Source organism: Asterias amurensis, chromosome 13, assembly GCF_032118995.1.
Source record: "Asterias amurensis chromosome 13, ASM3211899v1".
Lineage (NCBI taxonomy): Eukaryota > Metazoa > Echinodermata > Asteroidea > Forcipulatida > Asteriidae > Asterias > Asterias amurensis.
This window is the reverse complement of record NC_092660.1, coordinates 8,056,220-8,079,496: the sequence shown is the minus strand read 5'-3', so window position 1 is coordinate 8,079,496 and position 23,277 is coordinate 8,056,220. Positions and strand designations below refer to the sequence as shown.

The window sequence follows — 23,277 nt, the reverse complement described above, 5'->3', positions numbered from 1 at the left end:
ATATTGATACCCTCACCATGCAATGCCTCAAACATGTCAAATCCTATAATCATGAATTTGTTGTATTATCTCTGATCTACATTATGTATCTTGTGTCAGTGAAGCTGTCATGTCTGATGTTCGTCTGTCCTTTTGTTTGCCTGTTTGCCTGTCTGTCTGTTTCTTTGTATGTCTGGCTGTTTTCTACAAACTTTTGCTAATCAAAACAGCCCCATACTCATAAGCAGTGCCATTTAATTGGTTACGTTCTGGGTTGACAACCACAAGGTTACTTACAGCCTCCCTGTCCATGGCCTCCTGGAAGTCCTTCTGCCGTCTCTCCTCATACTGCTGCTCCCTGAAGATGCGATTTTGACAGATCACCGCCTTCTCGTGGCGTAACTGCAGCAGCTGGGTTGCAATGCGTCGCTCCTGCTGTGATTGACGCATCAGACGGTTCACCAGAAGCTCTTCTCTACGTGCTTCCTGCGAATTCAAGCAGAAATATAAGACTTGTATACATTTTGAGGAAGTGTTAAAGGCAGTGGACACTATTGGTGATTATTCAAAACAATTCTTAGCATAAAATCTTTCTTGGTAACGAGTAATGGGGAGAGGTTGATAGTATAAAACATTGTGAGAAACGGCTCCCTCTGAAGTAATGTAGTTTTCGAGAAAGAAGTAATTTTCCAAGAATTTGATATCGGGACTTTAGATTTAGAAAATTTAGGTCTTGAAATCAAGCATCTGTGAAAGCACACAACTTTGTGTGACAAGGGTGTTTTTTTCTTTCATTATTATCTCGCAACTTCGACGACCGATTGAGCTCAAATTTTCACAGGTTTGTTATTTTATGCATATGTTAAGATACACCAACTGTGAAGGCTAGTCTTTGACATTGTTTTGATCATTTCTCAAAAACTACAGCACCACAGCAAGTAATATCTTAAGGGAAGCTTTCTACCATCCTTATCGTTAAACTGTGTTATTTAAATGTAAATCTGTGGACATTGTTCTATTGTGTCGTACAAAAACTACTTAAACCCTTTAAATGCACAGGACACTATTGGTAATTACTCAAAGTAATTGTTAGCATAAAAACTTACTTGGTAACAAGCAATGGAGAGCTGTTGGTAGTATAAAACATTGTAAGAAACAGCTCCCACTGAAGTAACGTAGTTTTCAAGAGAGAAGTAATTTTCCACTAAAATATTTGAATTTCGAGACCTCAGAATTAAATTTTGAGGTCCCGAAATCAAGCATCTGAAAGCACACAACTTCGTGTGACAAGGGATTTTTTTCCTTCCATTATTATCTCGCAACATCAACAACCAATTGAGTTCAAATTTCCACAGAATGGTTATTTTCTACAGTTGTTGAGATACATCAAGTGAGAAGACTGGACTTTCACAATTACCAAAGGTGTCCAAGTGTCTTTAAAGAGTGAAAGGAAAAATTAAAGTAACAGTCCCAAGAGTAAATGAAAAACAAAAATACAATTGAATCTGACCTCTTGAGCATCATGCGCCTTGAGTTGATCGACCAGCACCTTGCGTCTTCTCTTCTCTCGTTCCTGACGTGCAGTGGCATCCTCTTGAAGACGTTTTCTGATCTTATTGATGTACTGATCATTGGAAGCAGGCTGAGGGGGAAGGAAGTAAAAAACAGTCAGTTGTTGTGATTTCTCTCATTTGTATGTGTACCCTGGGCTGCCATGGCCGAGTGGTTATAAAAGCATCAAATTCAGAGTGTTGGTCTGAATCCTGGTCGTGGCACTTGTGTCCTTGATGAGCAAGATACTTTACTACAATTGCTTCTCTTCACCCAGGGGTATAAATGCGTACCTCCGAGGGTAGAGGTTGATATTGTGTATGAAAAAGTCTTTGGAGCGCTACGGTTGTCCAGGGAGCTGAGAAAGATTAAAAAGGAATGTTTTTGGCCCATTGACCAAGGCAATATTATGAAATGAGCTATATAAGAACTTGTTATTATTATTATTATTTGACTCCCAAAATAGTGAAATGGTAGGCGTGCATTTTGCAAAGGTGCGTCTGTCTGATCAGGGTCAACAAATTGATGACTCTTTCTGCAACTGCTCTTTGATCGCTCATTTGTTTGAGTCTTACCTTTATTAATTGCACCAACTCTGGCTTGTTTTTTTCCTTCTCTTGCTCTCGCAGATAAGTTGCCACTTCTTCATCAGCATCTCTTTAAATTAGAAAATTAAAATGTAAAGTGTTATGGAATGCACAATCATCCTTCAATCTATTCAGCGCATGAATTTTACTGTATTTCGCCTGCGGTACATCTTGGAATTGGAGGCATGACTATTCGGGAAGTAAGCGTCACTACTACGTTATTATTATTATTATCATCATCTCAGATGGTCTTACCTGTCCTCCTGAGTCATGTTTAAGGAGCGATTCATCTGGTTCTCAAACTCGGCAATCTGTCTCCTCATCTCAGATGCTTCCCTCTTTAAGACCATGTCACGTCGAGCAGTGATTGCCTTTAGTGTCTTGTTGGGTGGTGGCTTGGGCATCTCAACAGTGGCAGCCCTGAAAGATGTACAAAGGGAAAAGTTACGCCAATGCAAAGTTTTTCTTAAGAGGGGTCACAACAGACAAAACTTTTTGAATTTTTTGTTTTATGCAAGTTGCCAGACACACAAGGCCTGAAGGCCACTTCAAGGTGTGGGCTACAATTTTTGTTGCTTCCTGAGGCCGTTGCCACCTACTCCTAGGGCTGAAACAGGGTTACCCCTTTTACAGTCCATACGGATGTAGGCTTGGGTATCAAAATGGTCTGAAACTAGGATCAAAACTTTAGGAGGTAATGTTGAAAGACGACCTTTCCACCTTTTCGTAATTCTTGGAGTTGTAAGCTTCAAAGAGCTCTGGCAATAGTATCTTCAAAGCACAACAATAAAGCTAGGGATGAACAACGAACGAGAAGACAAAAAAGGAAACAAAACAGAACAATCATGTTTATATTTGTAGGGTGTGTCGGCCGAGTGGTTTAGAGCATCGAATGGGTTCGGGGGTCCTGGACTTGACACTTGTGTCCTTGGGCATGAGCAAGATACTTTGGTATAATTGCTTCTTTTCACCCAGGTGTATAAATTGGTACCTGCAAGGGTAGAGGTTGATATTGTGAATGAAAAAGCCTTTGGAGCCCTACGGTAGCCCAGGTTGTATATTCCCAAGGGAGCCGAGAAAGATTAAAGGGATGTTATTGGCCCAATGACCAGGGCGCTAATGTAAAGTGCAGTGAGACGGTTATTGTGAAATGTGCTACATAAAAACGTGTTATTATTATTAAACTGACTTGATCCTGGCCACAAGTTCAGTCTGTCTCCTCCTAGCATCTGACGCTTTCTGGAGCTCCATCAGACGTTGGTCTTGCTGCCACTGACGACGCTTCTCCTCCTCCTCATACTTAGTACGGAACTCCACGTCCAGATGTTGACGCTTGCGGTCGCGAAACTTCTCCACCAGTTGATCCAGATTCAGATCTGTCTGACGAGGGGTAAGTATCTTCAGACGCTGTATTGAAAGAGAAAAAGGTGATTTATTAATACCGTTCCCATCAACCTGTACCTTAAAGGATTTGAGTACTTTTTGTAAGACACAAAATACAAACGTTAAATATTATACTTGCTGAGGTGCTGTAGTTTTTTGTTAGAAATGAGTAAAACAATGTTATGAATATAATTTTTGTCTCAAGAGAGGACAAATATGTTTAGCATGTACAAGTAATTATGCGACTCTCCATAAAACATTGCTCTGTGATTTTGATTTTTTTTCCTTCAAACCTTGACTACTAATGAAGCTGAAACTTGTACAGTTAGATTTTATTATTCGCAGTGAGTAGGGATTCATGTCAGGTCTGTTTTTGAGTCTCGGTGCTCTTAACTATTAGGCCACGACACTTTGTACAGTATCTCAGGACCCTTTAAATTTTAAACAAGACCACCAACCTCTCTATAAGGCCCTCGCTCAAGGCTCTCCAGCTTCACCGGTGCCCGGGCACGCATGGTCTCCATTGCCACACCCGTCAAGCTGGATTGCCTCTTGTTGTTCAGGGCTATGTAAAGCTGATACATGAGGCGAGTAGCCTCACCTGGTTCTTCTTGCATGACGCCGTGGGCGGTGTTGGTGTCAAAGGGCACCTCCAACAGGTGTAAGGTAGGCTCCAGGCGGGTAAAATTATTGAGCTTGGAGTCTGCAGTCCTGAAATCAAAGAGAGATTTATAATGAATCTTGATAACTAACAAGCCTCGATGAAGGAGTAAGATGTTCGTTCAGGCTTCCCTGTAACTTGTTAGCTCAAGTACAATAAAGTTTCCCATTTCATACCAGAATTGTTTTGCACAAAAATAGAGTAATTTACCTTGACTGCGAGAAGGATTGGAAGTCATCTTGAAGGTTGTACTTCTTAAGTACCTCACCAATCAGATAGCCACTTGCAAACTGCTCAGAAAAATTCTTCTGATCTATAAAAAAAACCATAAATACAATGATAAATAAAATAGGACACTATTTGTAACTGTCAAAGACCAGTCTTCTCACTTAGTGTATCTCAACATGTATGCATAAAATAACAAACATGTGAAAATTTGAGCTCAATTTGTCGTCGAAGTTGTGAGATAATAATGAAAGAAAAAACACCCTTGTCACACGAAGTTGTGTGCTTTCACATGCTTGATTTCGAGACCTCAAAATCTAAATATGAGGTCTCGAAATCAAATTCGTGGAAAATTACTTCTTTCTTGAAAACTACGTCACTTCAGAGGGAGCCTTTCTCACAATATTTTATATTATATACCTCACATATAGAATCCTCTAATCTGATTGGTTAAAAAGGGAGTCATGGAAATAGCTATGCCCGCTTTTTCTTTCAAGATGACGTCATATTGACTATGCCCGGGGCATAGTCAGTCGACTATGCCCGCCCTGGAAAATAATGGATCCGTCTCAACACACTGTATTCCTACATGTAGGTCGCGCAAGTGTTTGATGCGTTGTATACGTTCGTCATGTCACGGTGCGAACTACATGAACTATAGCTGTGACGTTTATTCGCAGACAACCTTTCAACGTAGTTGTTTGTTTGGGAAATTTAATTGTTTGCGTTCATGCAAAACTCGCAACGTAAAATGGCTAAAGCAAGATTTCATCTACGTCAACAGAAACATCAGGTTGATTCATGTGGTTGTTAATGAGCTTTGGATAGTCTTCAAAGATTTTTACGGCGTATTTTATCAGCTGCTTTGTGCTTTTGCTGTCGGCGGCATCTATTCTCTCGTACTTTGATTGTTATCCAGTGGCAGTGGTGTTGGATTGGTATATTTTACCCGTAATGAATGCGAAATGAAAAACACGAACGAAGCAATATTTTGGTAAGTTATTACACTTTATACATTTCAAAATCAAGGCCCAGTTCATGAAATCTTTTAACCAATCAGATTAGAAGAATCTGTATTATTTGGTATATAAAAGTAATATTGACTGCTTAATATTCGGGGAACAGTTGAAATTGATGTCAAACCTCAGCTTTGCTTCGGGCATAGTCATGGTTTTGACATCACCTTGGGCCTATAATTTTAACTGTGCCCCTCATAGCAGTCAATATTTCCATACTATCAACCTCTCCCCATTACTTGTTACCAAGTAACGCTTTATGCTAATAATTATTTTTGAGTAATAGTGTCCACTGCCTTTAACTGTAATGAAGATTGTCAAATAAAAAGATCCTAATAAAATATAACTAGTATTTTTTATTCCTGAGAAATTAGATCAAACTTTTGAAATGTTCACCTAAATATGCGACTATATCTTTGCATGTTTAGGGCTTTGAACATAATGTTTGGTTGACGATAGATGACTAAGCAGATTTTTAAACAGAGCAAGATTTTGGGGCAGCCATTGGCTTGGTGGGGACTTTTGCCCAACAGACCGATTAACAATTCTGTGAGTGCATGCTGATGACTGCGCATGGATATTCAGTATCTGCAAAGTCTCTATTTAACGTTGCTCTAAATGCTTAACTTACGATTTTGCTGCTAAAATTAAACCATGTTTCAACTTGTTAATAAAGTCATTTCTATGGATTTGTCATTGTTTTCTGGTAATTTCTGCTGGTAACAAAAATATTTAGCTCTCAATCCATTTTTTTCTAATAATGATATTCATAATATTATATGAATATGCTTGTGCTAACTAAACAAATAAAAATAAAAATATTAACGTTATCTTCATTTGTTTATATTAAGTATGCAAACATAAATTAAAACTGCAAGTGTTCTGTGAGACTCTGTGTATGACTCTACAGCCAGCAGTTGTCTTCATTTTATTCAAAATATTTTTTATGACATTTTAAAAATTACCATGGTAATTTGCAACAAATTAAAAAAATTCAAAATTAAATAAAAAGTGTATATAATTATTGGCTTTTAAATGTGATTTTTATCTATTAAAAAAAAAAATTGTATCTAGCTAGTGTTTACAACGCGCACAGAGAGGTAAAAGATTTGCCATGATTTTAGGGACACCTTGAACACAGGACCTCCTACGATACGTCACTTTTATCTGAGGGGCTAAACAAAATAGTTACTGTTCGCTTATTTCATAAATGTCAACTGGGGAGGAATAACAAACTAGTTAACTAACCATCTTCTACAACTACAACTTCGTTCTGCAAGGACCATGGTGAGACGTAAACATTATACAATAGGTCACAGTCACAGCACTGGATATCCTCCAGATGGAGTTTGTACAGTAGCTAGCAGATACTTGACTGGCTCAATCGACAAGACCTTTCCATGGACCCATACTACATGTATTACTAGTCTGATAGTAGATAGTCCATACATTACATTCACTTCTGCTCTGAATCTGACATGACAAGAAACATTTCTTACCAACAGGCTGCGAAATTTTCAGCTCAGAATTTAGCCATCTACACAGAATCTCCGTCATGATGATATTATTATTATTATCCTATAGCCTTAGGATTTCCTAGCATTACATTAGCATAAACATTGCCAGTCCACACATTTCAAAATACAACTTTTAACACGAAACTGAAAAGCATAACCCTTGTTTCAATGAGTTTCAATCTTGTCATCATCAATCGACCAGGCAACGGTGTGTGTTTGTGTTTCATTCCTCCACATTATAGAATTACAGAGGGCGCCCTTACCTGCGCTCTCTTCTTGAAAAATAGGCCGTGTCCGAAACGACGACTTCGGCTACAGCTACGTCTAGATCAGCGCGTCTGCCAGTGTTGAAGAATAGGCAGACGCGCGCGCCCTAGCCGTAGCTGTAGCCGAAGTCGCCGTTTCGGACACGGCCATAATTAAAAGTGTGTGTATGCCATAGAGTTATAATATAATATAAGAACTAGAGGGCGCAAGAGTGATGCTTCGTGCACAAACGCCACGGGACCGCAAGATGACAAGCGCGTCATTCTGCACGCGCGTTGAATATGAAATACACGTTTGAGGTTTTTTTTAATGAACGCTCACGCGATGCTGTTTGTTCAACTTACAAAATGGCCGCACAAACACACGCTGTGAGATTTAGAAAATGGCCGCCTGCTCGCATACCGGTGTGGCGGTTTCAACTTTCCGCTGTGTTAAGTTTTCCGAATGACCAAATACGGTAGCATTACGTCATGCGATGCCTGCGCACAGCAAGCGAAAGTAGTCCATTTTTAGTGCCGTATTGAGTCGTCCGTTACCCTCTGGTAGCTGTCATGGCGGCGTCCACGAGTCGAGTACAACTAGCGGCAAACGCGTGGATCGTATGAGTTGTTTTATATGCAAGCAGAGTGTGGCCTGCCTCAAGTTGTACCCATGAATACATGTAAAGAGTGGGGCAAGAGATTATGTGACCACAGAAAAGAATCGTAATATAAACAATTTGAGAACACTGCTGAGAGAACTACAGTACTCGCCAGGGTACTCGCGGCGGTATCTGACAGGTCACCCGGAAAACTGAACACGCCGGCAAGCTAAAACCGTTCGAACAACGTGATGATGATATGTCCGACTACGTCACCCGGAAAACTGAACACGGCGGAAGAAACCGCCACACCGGGCGCGTCTATAGGCCAGTGCGCGCTCTAGTTCTAATAACTCTATGGTGTATGCCTAGCCCCAGGGGGGGGGGGGGGGCGGAAGGGGGTATTGCGCAATCTTTGCTAGCGCGTTTTGGGTACACTCCATTTTAAAAATAGGTGATGACAATATTAAACAAGAAAAGATAACATGAATACCGCTGAAATGCTCTCTTTAACACCACTGAAAACATAACAGTACTTATTGTAAGAGTATTTTCAATTGTGAAACTGATTAGTTTTACATAAAATGCTTAAACATTTTACTGACAATTTTCGTTGGCTTATTGCAGCGGCCAACGTGTATGAATGGGTCCAGGCGGGAGTTCCGTTACAAAACGTCACCCCTAAAATGACTATAAACATCGACATAATGTGAAACAAATTATCGTTCATCCTCTGATTTTTTTTTACTGAACGTTATGATGAGGGATAGATCTTTCTTTCCTGAAAGTTTAAACAAAATCCCTCCGTACATCCTCTGGATATTTGACGCTTTTTTAGAGGTGTTTTTTTTTTAGAAAATGGTTTCTGCCTATACTTGGTTTCCACGCAAACGATCGTCTGTTGACGGACGGGAACATTCGCCGCAGGTAATGTAAATTCTGAGGCAAGCGCACATCTTAAACATAGTATGTTAGACATGTCGTTTACGCTAAATATATGTTGCTTATTATATTATTAAGTTACTAAAGCAGTTGGCAAAGCAAAACAAATCATTTTACGATGTTTTCTAGTGTACAAATTGGGTGAATTAACACTATTTAGAGATAAACGCACCCTTTGATTAAATGGACGCGTCCAGACAGTCTCAACGGTCGCGCGTCTGCGTTCAAAGGGTTGATCGTATTCGAAATCTTTTAATTTTATATAGAGAACGTACGTGCACTATACAGCGCACCGTTTGCGTATGGAGAGCTTTGACCGGCGCTCGTCGTGATAGAAGAATGAGATTATTTTCAACGTAGGTGGCGGGTTCGTGGCGCGACCCCTTCCGCCCCCACCCCTGCCTAGCCCATAGACCTTTTCGCAAATACCGGGGCGCGCGCGTAAAGCTTGGAATTAGGTGCATTGTGGTCTACTGGTAGCAAAATTTGATGCGTATCTATCCCACAATGCACCTCATTCAACAGTCTGCGCTTGCGCATTGGTATTTGCGATAAGGTCTATAGAGTTATATAAGAACTAGAGGGCGCACGAGTGATGCTTCTTTCGGGACCGCAAGATGACAAGCGCGTCATTCTGCACGCGCGTTGAATATGAAATACACGTTTGAGGTTTTTTTCATTGAACGCTCACGCGATGCTGTTTGTTCAACTTATTGGCCGCACAAACACACGCTGTGAGATAGCTGTTTTGTCAACTTAGAAAATGGCCGCCTGCTCGCATACCGGGGCGCGTATATAGGCCAGTGCGCGCTCTAGTTCTTATATATAACTCTCATTGATCTCCATTATACTGACAGTATAATGGAGATCAATGATAACTCTATGCAGTTTTGTCAACTTAGAAAATGGCTGCCTGCGCGCATGCCGGAGCGCGTATATAGGCCAGTGCGCCCTCTAGTTTTTATACATAACTCTATGGCCTAGCCCTGGGGTGCGTTCCACTCGCGCAAACGTTGCCAACAGTTGCGCAACAATTTCAAGTGGAACGAGTTGTTCGCCGCCACCGTTGGCGAACGTTGGCAACTTTAGGCGAACATACTTCTGAGGTGTTGGCAAGTGGTTTCTAAAATGGCGGACAAGCATAACGGTATTATTTCTTTGTCACAAACATAATTACATTGTATTTTCGGTGGATGATAATGCAGATTTGGAATAACAAAGTTAATTAGTTGATGTAATGATGTCAAAAAGAGGACTATTGCAGCAAAAACGAAGTTTAAAAAAACCTACGTATGGTGCGCGCCATCTTCATTTCAGGGCGCCGCCATATTGACATCGCGTATACGCACCAATTGTTCAAAAGATAAAGACACGTTTGCGCGAACAGTTGCGAGTCGTTTGCGCGAGTGGAACGCACCCCTGGTGTGGGCTTATTTAGAATATCTTTATCAGATGTTAATTACTTCTTTCTATTATAAAATATTAAAAATGTTGGTCAATTTGTGACGTAGGCCTACGGGAGACAGGTCATGCTATGGCTGAGCCTAATTTGCATAAGTTATTGGTTTTCAAGCTGATTAAAAAACAACATATTTCTACAATTGGTTCTTTAGTTCCCACACTCTCACTCAACGTCTAATTAAAAAATATCCCGTACGTCACGGTAAAATAATAATTAAGTGATTGTTCTTCTTTTTTCAAGAATCATAAACGTCAATCTCGTAGCTTCAAAATTACACCAGTTTCCATAATTTGGATAAAGATGAATTTTGTCCCCACCACCAGCAGCGGGGTGATTTTACTCAGGATAATTTCAAAGCATGGCGCCCTCAATCGATAGCCTGACACCAACAATAACCGGTAACCGACACCCTTTACATTGTTTTTATACGGTAGCGCGGGAGCCAATGACTAAATCCCAGTGCTGCGTTTAGTGTGCATGTGAAACGAAAACTTTCTCCCTTTTATTACTTTGTGTACTTCCGCCTTGTTGTTGAGGCGAACGTCTACGATATTTCTGCAGCTGTAATACAAAAAGGATATTGTGCTGTTACGGGTTTCTTCCAATGAGAATATTTCACTTGGAGCTGTGTAGCTGAAAATCATGTAAGTGTGAGGTTTCATTAAATTCTGAGGAGGCTTATTTTATTCCCCATCCTTCTTTCTGCGTAATCTGTAATCCAAAAAATTAATAATAAATATGCGTTGAACTTGTAATAAAATTTGTATTGAAATACAATTCATCTGGTTTTGATGTATTTTCCTTCTTCATCTGTACTAAAATGTATAACCCGTTAGTTTGTGACGTAGTTAAGTTGTAGTTATTATTAATATAAACCATGATTTAACACGTTGTGTGTATCACATTGAAAGCATCTCTAGTTGGATAACTTGTACTAATTAATATGCAAACAAATTTGAATTGAAGGAGTTTTTTCCTAAGTCCTTTCCATCATACCTACACAGATGTGTAGCTACCAACATTGTTTTATAATTAATATGATTTTTTGCAGACCTTTTTGCTTTTACTTAAAAATATAGGCCCTATACTATAGAGTTTTTTAAAGTTAGTAATTAGTTAGTAAGCCTTCCCCTAGCCCTGCTCCTGAGGGGCTGAGTCCTAATGTAAAGGTCCCCTTATAAGTCATAAAAAGGTTTGTTCTACGCTATCGCCTCCACGAACATGGAGATGATTGTGGAACGAAACACTGAGAAAGACTCTGTTAAGTAACACTATGTATTCTGTTTGCATTTAAACTTAAAGGCACTGTACACGTTTGGTAATTGTCAAAGACCAGTGTTCTCACTTGGTGTATCCCATCATAAGCATAAAATAACAAGCCTGTGAAAATTTGGGCCCAATTGGTCATCGAAGTTGCGAGAAAATGAGAAAGAAAAAACACCCTTGTTGGACGAATTTGTGTGCTTTCAGATAGGAATAAAAAACTTCTAGCTGGACGTCTTTTACCATTTTAGTGAGAAATTACCTTATTCTCAAAAACTATGTTACTTCAGAGGGAGTCGTTTCCCACAATATTTTATACTATCACCAGCTCTCCAATGCTCGTTACCAAGTCAGTTTTTGAAATAATATTGCTGTTGAGTAATTACCAAGCGCATACCTTCCCTTTAAAGGTAGTGGACACTGTTGGTAATTACTAAAAATAAATATTTAGCATAAAACCTTACTTGGTAACAAGTACTGGGGAGAGGTTGATGGTATAAAACATTGTGAGAAAAGTCTCCCAAAGAGTTGCTCCAAAATATGTTTTGCAGTTTTAGCAACTTCTTTCAGAATAGTTCCAGGGTTGCCTAATTATTAAAAAAAAAATACCTGCATTAAGTTTGGATTCAAGTTTGACCAAAAACATCACCGCAGGTTTATTATAGGCCCAACACACAGGCCAGGCCATGTATGTCATGGCTTCCATTGCCCCTGGTCTAGGCCTTGGTGCCCCTTCAAAAATTTCCCATTGACTTAAAGATTTTCCAATGGAAGTGCCCTTTGCAAAATGAAAATGGCCTTGCCCTTTGAAATTCCAGGCCTGCGCTGGTTAAAACCCTTGAGGGAGATGGAGTACTAACTAATTAATCCTCTAATGACCAATTAAAGGCACTGGGCACTATCAGATGTAACACAAAGTAATTGTTAGCATAAAAACTTACTTGGTTACGAGCAATGGAGTGCTGTTGATAGTAGGACTATAAAACATAGTATAAAACTGCTCCCTTGTATAAAAACTGCTCCCTTGTTTTTGAGAAAGAAGTAACTTCTCACTAAAATATTTGAATTGAAGACCTCAGAATTAGAGGTCCCGAAATCAAGCATCTGAAAGCACACAACTTTGTGTATTGGGTGTTTTTTCTTACATTTTTTATTATCTCGCAATTTCGACGACCAACTGAGTTCAAATTTTCTCAGGTCTGTTATTTTGTGCATACATGTTGAGATACACCAAAGGGAGAAGACAGATCTTTGACAACTACCAAATGTTCTTTAACTCACAGTACTTACACATTACATGAGAACATGACCTTGAGGTTGAGCATAGTGAGAAAATTCGACACCTTCACAGCTTGCTCTGTTTATTGCTAGACTCAGTGCCATGGCTAGACTATGTTGTGCAAGGGATACACTGTACATATGGTGAAAGTGTGAGCGTTGGCTAAAATCGAATCGTGGAGAAACAATGTAACCAGAAAAGCATGTAGGCCCTGAGCCTAACTGTGCATGTGTATAGTGTAGTATGATGCAGAATAATTCAATATCATTTGCAGAGTTATCAATCAAGAATTTATGTACATTAAACTAAATTATTAATGTTAATATCCAATATTTTGTTGGGATCTAGCTAAAGTCACTGTCCTTGCAATTATGACCATAGTACGTGCGTCATGGAATTATTTATGGCCATTCAGAATGTCTGCTTTACTAAAAAAAAAACTCTTCAAAACTGTGGGTGGGTAAAAAGATTTTTACGATGGAAATGAGAATTTAACTTTAATTTAAACAAAAATTTTCCTACAAATAAAAATGAAGATAACAAATAACCAGATGGCCCAGCTGGCAAGAATGTCATTCCTGACGATAACACTAAAAAGTTGTTTTTAAAGCCAGGAAAACCATTTAAATCAGCTGATTGTTGGAGACTTTTGATCTAAAATATACAGATTCCTTTGTTCGAACTGTGTATAGATTTGTGAAGCCATTCAATGTCAAAATTAGAGGTCCAGGCTCAAACTTAATTTTTTTTTGAAAAAATGAATAAAAAATTATATGAAAGGCTCATTAACATACTGTGGGCCTCACTGATCACACAGGCAATGGTCATTCTCACATTCTCACTGCTGACTCTTCTACTATGTAGCTCGGTCTGTCAGTAAGTAGGCCTACTGCCTCTATAAAGAATTATTGTCTGCAAATAGCATGCAGCAGAGGAAGGAAACTGCACTTGTAGGCCTACTTACAGGAACATCGCTGGTCTTTTTGGTAATTCATTGTTCCTGTTTGTATGGTATGGCTCAGAGTTTGACAATTGACATGTAACTTTATCTAAAGCAACTACTGATCGAGTTGCATATTATGGAGAGAAGTGGTTTCTTGTTTAAAAATCCACCCTTCCTTGCCTAAGGTCCCTCCCTTCTCTATTGAACAGTAGGATACGTCATGACCAATAATGTTGGTGTGTGTTCACTGTGTGCCTGACAGGCACCATGATGTACTGTCATGGACAATTGCAAAGCATTCAGTAGTCAGCTCAACCTGTTTTGAAGTTTGATGGGTTGGTTGCACTTTTGCTGTGCTACAATGTAGACGACACATAGCCCTGTTCGCACTGGACTTAATTTGGGCAAACTAACGGAGCCAATGGGTAACTTACCCATTTCAAGTCCAGTGCGAACAGCCCAGGTAACTTTCCTGACAGGTACATAACTTACTCACGTCGCATGGGTAGTTAAGCGAGCAAAAGGTGCCCAGGAAGATTGAGTAGGTCAGTTTAACCGAGCCAGAAAGTTCAGTGCAGACGCGACGCGTAAAGTGTTTTGGGGCCAGCTCGGTTAGTTTACCCATGGTCTCGGTAATTGTACCCGAGTCAAATAAATCCAAGTACGGATGGTGGGATGGTAATATTGTGGACATGGCTGAAGGTACTTATCCTTGCTCTATGCTTCAAACCACCCATGTAGTGGTACATACATTTATAAACACAACTCCAAAACCCAAATACTGGTAACTTTGCTAGTGTTGTTGCATTACAGTACATTGTACATGTTGTGTGTATAATTAATCCTAGATCCTGAGGAATGTTGTGCAATTGTTGTGGTTACTTTCTGCATGCTTCAAGGGACAGTCACCTGAATATAGATTATAGGGGCCATTAAGAGAATTCTGTGTACAAAAATTGATCCGTTACCCAACTGAATTTGTTTTTACCACCAACCCCCCTCAAACTTCACCTTTTAAATAATGATAATTGACTATTTAATATCCTACGTTTAGCATACCGAAGAACGAAGTACATAGACCCTTTACCCGAATATTAAGCAAATATTTTAGATCAATGGTTCTCCCAGTGCTGGAGTTTTCAATGGCATAAGTTCCTAGCTTCCAGCTAACATGCAGCTCTGTAGTTTTAAAGGGTCTGAAATACATTTGGTTTAGTGATGATTCTGAAAATTAATGTAATGCAAATGAAAACTCACATGGTAAGAAGTACATGTACAGAAGCTTTGGATAGTATTTTTAGAGAAACATTTCACTTCGAAGTGCTGCGCTTCTGGAAAAATATTATAACTTTTTTATCCCCCAAAGTTTGATATTCAAGAAGTGTTTCTACTGGTAAGAAAGTAGATTAGTATTTAAAGTAAAGCAAGATGTGATAAGAAGTACGAACCTTCTAAAATGTTTCCACTTCATTTGTCGGACCAACTCGACCAAGGGCGAGCAGTTCAACAAAAATATTCATGTCTAGGATGGGGCTGAAGTTCATGATAAGAAGCTGATGGCGGTGCTTGGCACTGGGCATCACAGTGTATTTTACATTCCTTTAAACTTATTTATCTTTTTGTCATTTCTACAGTCAGATCAGCAGTCGGACAAACAAGAGTGGCTATCGCACAAACTCAGCCAGTGGTTGACAACATCACCTTTTCTTGATATCAAACACATAAAAACGGGAGAAAAAAATATCGCGTTGACGTGCTTTTTCCTCGGTGGGGCATGGAAACCCTGCGCTGAACCTGGAATGGGTTCTGATGATCTACTTTACTTTCCGTAGACTTGTCAAGAGAGTGACTCCTCCAGGCCACTTGGGGATCTAGCTCCTAGACCCGCCGGCTATACATCAGGATGGCAGTAGCAGCGACCGTAGGTTGTCTGTCCACAGGGTGGTGTTCACCTCTTAGATAAGGGTCGTCTTTTGCCCGAGACATCCACCGGCAGTTTAGAATTATAGTCAATTAGGTTAAGGACCCCCCACTGATGGGAGATTCTAGTTTTACTTGCCAGACCAGGCGATCAATTTACTTGTCAATTTCATATTTTTTTTAGAAGGCACTTGAACTTGAATTTGGTTAATTCAATGGAGGCTGAGTGCAGAATATAATACAGCACGCTGTTGTTAAATTGCTTGGAGTTTCGCAAATTTACTGGTCCTACCATCGAACTTTATTTCCAAGAATACTAACAACAAAACTGCCAACACTTGCTGCGAAGTATGATAAATGATCATTAGGGGTCTATGAACATCGATTGTGACTTGCAGGAAAGTAAGAAACATGAATGGAGCTAATGGAACTACTAGGAAAGCGGGGGAGGTTGTTCCTCAGGACCCCATCACAGTGCGCTATTACCACGGGAGGATTACACGTGAGGAGGCCGAGACCAGACTCCGTGGCACCGGCTGCATCCAGGGGGACTACCTCTTACGCGATAGTCTCGGCCGCGAGGGCCACTATGCAATCTCCCTCTGCTTCGACAACAACATCTACCATTACGCAATTGAGCGACAACATGACGGCGGTGTCGCGATCAAGGACGGTAACAAATTTAGCGGGCCCATTGAGCTCATGAAACACCATGAGAAGAAACTGGACGGATTGTTGTGTCTTCTGGAGCGGCCATGTTGCCTCCCGGATGGACACAAGCCTCGTGCTTACGGAGACCTTTCTCATGAGGAGATGGGGAACGAAATTGCATTAGTGGCACAGAATCAAGGCCTCTCAGTAAGTAATAAATAACTAACAAAATATGAATAATTCTTTAACCCCGATGGAAATTTAACATACATGTAATAAACCGTAGCACACCACACAAACCATTAAGTTAATTAAACATACTAAAAAAACTTACAGACACATTTCAAGACAGGTTTTTGAATTTCTTGAAAGTCTGATTTATGCACCTTGTTTGAGTATATATAACAAAAAACAAGGTGCTGCCGTGCTTTCAGCAGCCACTGCCAGAAACACCCTCATAAACCACTTCTCAATAGCGATAAGTGTAACTGGGTTCTTATACATGTACAGCATTACACAACACTGGTTCTTTTGGCTAAATACTTAACATCTGAAGCAATCATGGTAAGTATCTTGCTTTATAAGGACACAAAAGTGTCAAGACAGCTGATCAGAAACACCAGTGTTTGAGTCCAGTGCTCTTAACCACTTGACCATGACACACCACAAGTGGGTTCTCAAAATGTTTTCATCAACTATTTATATGAATTGAAAAGCATGTTGATTCTGAGTATGGGAATGTTACATTATCCATCAAAAGAGAGCAAATAGGCGTTAGTTCCATGAGGAGTCGTCACAAACAAATAAAACATTCAAGTGATTAATGAAAATCTGAAAAATTTCAAATTGGAAAAAACTTTGTCACTTTCACATTTAGAAATTATTAAAAAATACTAAATTTCCCCTCTTCGCCCCCTTACAAATAGAAACCGAGAAGGAAAGCAAACAAAAGCCTTCATTCTAAAGGTATCATTTAGCTATTTACATGTATTAAATAATAATAGTGAAAGAAAACTAATTTTTCCAACTAAGGCCATGGCCAAATTGTTGGCTACGGCTACATGCTATGGCTAATCAATTTGTCATTATGGTCATGGTGCATCAAGGACAGCCTACTTTGGCCAATTTTGACACAACCCAATAACAATCCCCATCCTGTTTCAGGTCTGGAATTAAAAAGAGGCCACAGGCTGTTGCCCTGGGATTGGCCTTGGTCCCCCTTCAAGAATTTCCCATAAACTCTAAGATTTTCCAGTGGGTTGGAAGTGCCCTTTTCAAAATGAAAAGCCCTCTCAAAGACAAAATTTCAGGCCTACAGTAGACCTACAGTGTAGATTTACTAGATTACATATTATAGGCTATAATTTTAATCTCAACTTGGTAGCAAATCAAGTTGTACGGAATGCGCTTTTGGTACGGAATGTGATTACCCGTACATAAATCGCATTGAGAAGTTAAATGTGAAATGTGCTATTGTAAAAACTATTTATTATTATTACATGGAGATTATACGTATGTAAACCGTGTTTATCAAGGTTAGAAGGCAATACTGAGGAAACAGATTGCCTGTTTTTTGTTTTGTTCACAAATAGTTACTATATATTTAACATTCATAAGGTGTATTGTGTTCTTCAAAAACAACTTGATCCAATTCAGCTTTCCGTAAAAAAGAAAAGAGAGAAATAAGCAGGATCCAATTTCATCGCGCTGCCATGAACAGACAAAAAAATAACGAGTACAGAAAAAGGTTGCCTTACGGGGAAAACAAGTTTGCAGCCAAAGTGGCCTGTGGGGGATGTACACTGGAAGTGTCAAGGGCCTTTATTTAATGCAATATGAATAACATTGGTAAATGGTTTCCTGCTGTTGTTTTGAATACCAAAAAAAAACCAAATGTTAAGTTCTAACTTCGCACTTGTTAGTGTGATCTGCATTGCGGGATGCGTCAGTAGACCATACATTTAATTTTTTGTTTACAGTCCTGTTTATTTGACAAGCATGCAACCTGTTTTTTAAATTTATTTGTTCATTATTTTTTTATAGATTTCCTGTCAAGGGAACTTGGTAAACTCCCACAAGGGGATATAAATGCAACACTGCCAATCTCTCCCATACATGTACAAACCTTGGTTAAACGTCTATGATAAATGAATTGTACAAATTACGTACAGTAGGCCTATGTGGTGTGTTGCAAAGTAGTCTGTGTCTGTCAATTAACATACCAGACCACACTAATCCTTGACCACTGAGAAGCTCGTTATTTGCAAGTAAATCCTGGAACATCCCCCTGTACATGTAACTGTAAGTCAGTTAATGAGTGTTGAATCTATCACCATTCAATTATTTCTCTGTCATTGTCCTTACCCTGACCAGGGGTCCATTTCACAAAGAGTTAGTCTTAATCTGGAGTTAGTATAAATCTCCTAGGACTAGTCCTACAATGTAAGTAAGAACTAGTCCTAACTCTTTGTGAAATCGACTCCTTGAAAGTTATAACAAATAACATGTAATTTCCCCTTTAACCACAGTAACACACAATGTAAATCTGTGGGCACACTGCACTTTGAAAACAACAACAGTGTCATTCGTCTGAATGCGTATTATGAGCTATTGATGATAACCATAGGAAATTACAATGAATGAATACTCGCTGAAGTCTGCATTTAAATTTTCCTGTTGCTGCATGCTGTTTTCAGCTCATGCACAGTACGTATGTACTCAGTATAGTAGTCTATGATGTCATCATGGAACTCTATGATGTAATGTGCATCAAACAAACTTACAATCAGGGCCCAATTTCATACAGCCTGTAAGCACACTGCTAAAAATGGTATTCTTGAAATAAGAAAAACATCTTATTTTGATAAAATATTTTCACAAAATAAGATGTTTTTCTTGTCTCAAGAATAATTTTTTTAGCAGTGCACACAAAATTGCTTAAGCATGAAATTTCTTCCTTGATAAAAACAGGATTACGAACCAAATTTCCAGATGATTTTCAGGATAAGCAAAACACAGCTGAATACCACTAACAAGCAGGGCACTGGGGGCTGACCCGGGTGAGCCCCTGCAATAGCAAAGCTATTCGAACCGGGGGCAGACCGGGGCCGACCCAGGGAAGCTAAACGAACGCACCCAATGTTTACTGCGATGGTGTCTGTTCAGTTCTATAAGAAGAAAATTGACACAATGACAATCAAAAATTCAGTGTCATTTTTGTTGGTGTCATTTTCTGTGATTATAACATTTATTTGCTACAAGATTCCTTGAATGATAAGAAGAATGATTGATACAAGCCCTAATGTATTTTGGTTTGCGGTAACGTTGAGTAGGCGTATTTACACTTGCTTGATAGAAATTACATGAAGTTATAAAATGCAAACCAAAATCATTGATACCTCACCATGCAATGCCTCAAACCCATACATTCATTCATTCATTCATTCATCAACATTTATTTCCACCAAGGATAATCACTTTAGAAAAAAACAAAACAAATGATACATAAAACTAATACGTGGAGGCATTACGAAGTAAGCCAAAGCTTATAAACGGAAGGAGAATGATGCAAGGAAAATGAAAATTCAATGTAATTTGTTTCAGTTCCTGTGATTACAAGTATGGCCTACGTGCTACACGTCCAAAGTGTGTGTGTTTATAATGTATGTTGGCTACTGGTTCCTCATTGGCTCAGGTGTCAGTTGTAAACACAATTGGAAAGTAATTTGGTACCATACAGTAGGATAAAACATGAACGAGGAAAGAACTAGAGCTGTTCATACACTCATCACAAGTGAACTTTAAAGGGACACGTTGCCTTGGATCGGACGAGTTAGTCTATAAAAAGCGTTTGTAACTGTTTGTTATAAAATGCATGGGTAGAAAGATGATGTAAAAGTAGAATACAATTATTCACATCAATACGCCTCGAAAATGCATGGTTTTCATTTTACATCGTTGACTTGGTCGGCCATTTGTGGTAGTAAAACTTTTGACTCCCATAAATGGCCGACCGTGTTAGTTCGCAAAGTAAAAGGAAAAACACACAATTTCGAGGCATAGTTGTGTAGATCATTGTATTCTACTTAAATTACAACATCTTTCTAAAGAAAAACTATGCATTTTATAACAAACGCCAACGGTTACAAACGCTTTTCAAAGACCAACTCGATTGATCCAAGGCACTGTGTTCCTTTTAATCACTGTAGCTCACAAGTCTGGGGAAGGCTATTTTGTGAATCACAAAAACCAGAGTTTATCCCTAATATGTGCCCTCCCTTCCACAGTGTTCTGGGTTGTTTGTTTGTGCATCACAAACTTAAAGTACAGCAACAATGTCCCATCTGGTTTGGTAAAGTGTATCTTGCTCATAAGGATGCAAGTAACACGACCTGGACACAAACCCACACTCTGCACATCAGTAACACCAGAGCGTGAGTTAGGTGCTCTAAACAACTCTCAGCCATGACACACCATGCCACATGCAACTTATTATGAACATGTCTATAGTGTCTGACTTTTGACATGCTGTACATTTTATACTAAAAAACACCCAGATGCAGCACTGTCTTGTGTGCCTGACTGTACAGGGGGTCCTTTGAAAAGGCTGTGTCATGGTTCACAGTGTGGACTGTTATGTGTAACACTTGTTTACACAAAATATTGAGCTTTCCTAGCAGGTGAGACCATGGTGAGACTGCATTGGTTGCATTTTGGACATGTGACATTTTGTGTCTCAAGATTAACAGTTAAACATGCAAGAGAGCTACTGTATGTATAAAGCACCTTTTCGTCAAGATCACTATCAAGTGAGCAAACTAATGGATTTTCTTGAAAATTTGCAAAGAGTTACATTTGTAATGGCTAATGGGAGGTTGTTCCACATTTGGGGAGCAACATTGGTGAAAGTTCGGTTGTGAGTAGATGAGAGTGTTCTGATGGTTGAGTGTTCAGTTAGTCGTGTGGCATGTGGGGTGTATTGCTTCATACAAAATGTCTACAAATCATCATATTATAGTTAAAGAGACTGGACACTATTGGTAATTGTCAAAGACCAGTCTTCTCACTTGATGTGTTTCATCATGCTAAAATAACAAACCTGTGAAAATTTGAGCTCAATTGGTCGTTGAAGTTGTGAGATAATAAATAATGAAAGGAAAAAAACACCCTTGTTTACACGAAGATGTGTGCTTTTAGATGGTTGATTTTGAGACCTCAAATTCTAAATTTTGGAGGTTTCAAAATCAAATTCGTGGAAAATTACTTCTTTCTCGAAAACTACGTCACTTCAGAGGGAGCTGTTTCTCACAATGTTTTATACTATCAACTTCTCCCCATTACTCGTCACCAATAAGCCTTTTTGAGGTATGGAGGATACAATGCTGCAACACTATAAGGTTTGGGTAAATTTGTGCATATTGACCACTAGAAATAGAACGAGTGTTATTCTGTGAAGTGCGCATTTTAGGCGACGCGGCGTTTACACGTAAACCTAATGACCACAAACATGGTGAGCGTGGCATCAGTCGCTGTGTGTGATGCGCGCTTATCACGTCCGCCATACCTCAAAAAGGCTTATTAAGTTTTTATGCTAATATATAATTATTTTGAGTAATTACCAATAGTGTCCACTGCCTTTAAATTGATTGTTAAATGTTTCCTGGTTCTGTTCCATTTTGATACGTATATATGACAAATGGTGCCTACAGCTACATGAAGTCCAGGCTCTGTGGCTCATTTGTAAACATGTGATGTCACAAGTTAAATGGTCTATTGCATCTAGGCTGTCAAAGATCATCACTCAAGTGGAAATGTCATGTTTACACACAGTGAAATTTATAGTTGTCTAGGTCAGTAAACATTTACCATGGTCTATTTAAAGCACAATAAGCAAAACAAGGACTGCAGGTGGCTTTGAACAATATGTATGGGCTAAAATTGTTTGTGAATAAACTTACAATGTAGGCCTGGAATTATACGCAGGCCAAGGAAGGCCTTGGCCTCCGTTGCCCCTGGTCTTGGCCTTGATGCCCTTAAAAAGTTTCTCATTAATTGGCCTATAAGATTTTTCAAATGGAAGTGCCCTTTGCAAAATGAAAATGGCCTTGCCCTTTCAACTTCAAAGAAGAAGTCCCGGCCTGATAAACCTGCTTTTAATAGCATGGAATTAGATTATTAGACAAGAATTTTTAGCATTAGCATTTCGAATGGAAGTGCCCTTTGCAAAATGAAAATGGCCTTGCCCTTTCAACTTCAAAGAAGAAGTCCCGGCCTGATAAACCTGCTTTTAATAGCATGGAATTAGATTATTAGACAAGAATTTTTAGCATCGCTTTTTTTCAAGTGACAGGACAGCTTTGTGACATGGGGATGGGTGTGACACAAAAGCTGCTCAATTCAACTAATTGTACTTTCACACAATTCTTTTTAGATTTGATAGAGCATTGTGCACAGAGTATGATGCATCCCCCAGTCCCTACATTTGTTTAACAATAATATAATAATAAAAGCATTTATAAAGCGCCATCCCAAAAGGCGCTGTTTGTTTATCATGGACATTTATATGGCCAGCCACATTCTAGGCAGAAGTTGTTTGTTTGTGAAAAATTCTCGCTTTACAACTTGTACTGTGGCCAAGTGTAAACAGTGTGTTTTGATTGGAGGTCAGACGTGTCTCCCATTAAAGCTCTTAGTGTTGACAGAAACAGTGTGTGTAATTCTTCCATCAGTTGATTTGGAAGGTGACCGAACACACTATCACACAAGAACATAAAATGCTTTGGGGTCAATATTATAGTTTTAAAATATGATTAATGAAATTTGTGGCATGTATAGAAAAAAAATATTCCATGAGGGACCTAACAGAAAGTCAGAAGGTTAACTTGGGATCATGCCCAGTTTATGATACAATCTTGGAAGTGGTCTTGGCACGGGTCTGGTTGCAACATTTTCTGTTCAAAACCAAACCAAAAACCATGAGGGAAACTGACTTGGTACATGTAAATAAAAAACAAATTTGTTCCCCCCCCCAAAAAAAAAGGGACAAATCTTT

At 39.2% G+C, this 23,277-nt stretch overlaps 2 protein-coding genes across 3 annotated transcripts in view; one reads left to right on the top strand and one right to left on the bottom strand.

The window, feature by feature from the left end:
* Positions 1-7,112, bottom strand: part of LOC139945867 (sperm flagellar protein 2-like) — a 43,844-nt gene extending 36,732 nt beyond the window's left edge. For both annotated transcript variants that reach the window (XM_071943365.1, XM_071943366.1), the window contains exons 1-8: positions 6,902-7,112; positions 4,372-4,474; positions 3,959-4,211; positions 3,307-3,524; positions 2,373-2,537; positions 2,106-2,187; positions 1,490-1,621; positions 277-465 (exon numbers count right to left, since the gene is read on the bottom strand). In XM_071943365.1, the coding sequence (XP_071799466.1) occupies positions 277-465; positions 1,490-1,621; positions 2,106-2,187; positions 2,373-2,537; positions 3,307-3,524; positions 3,959-4,211; positions 4,372-4,474; positions 6,902-6,959 (1,200 nt within the window). In that variant the 5' untranslated portion in view covers positions 6,960-7,112. The remainder of the gene's footprint in view (positions 1-276; positions 466-1,489; positions 1,622-2,105; positions 2,188-2,372; positions 2,538-3,306; positions 3,525-3,958; positions 4,212-4,371; positions 4,475-6,901) is intronic.
* Positions 7,113-10,625: 3,513 nt separating this feature from the next.
* The window catches only part of LOC139946359 (tyrosine-protein kinase SYK-like), a 37,585-nt gene continuing 24,933 nt past the window's right edge, over positions 10,626-23,277 (top strand). The window contains exons 1-2 of the mRNA XM_071943999.1: positions 10,626-10,814; positions 15,290-16,433. Coding sequence (XP_071800100.1) covers positions 15,987-16,433 — 447 coding nt within the window. The 5' untranslated portion in view covers positions 10,626-10,814; positions 15,290-15,986. The remainder of the gene's footprint in view (positions 10,815-15,289; positions 16,434-23,277) is intronic.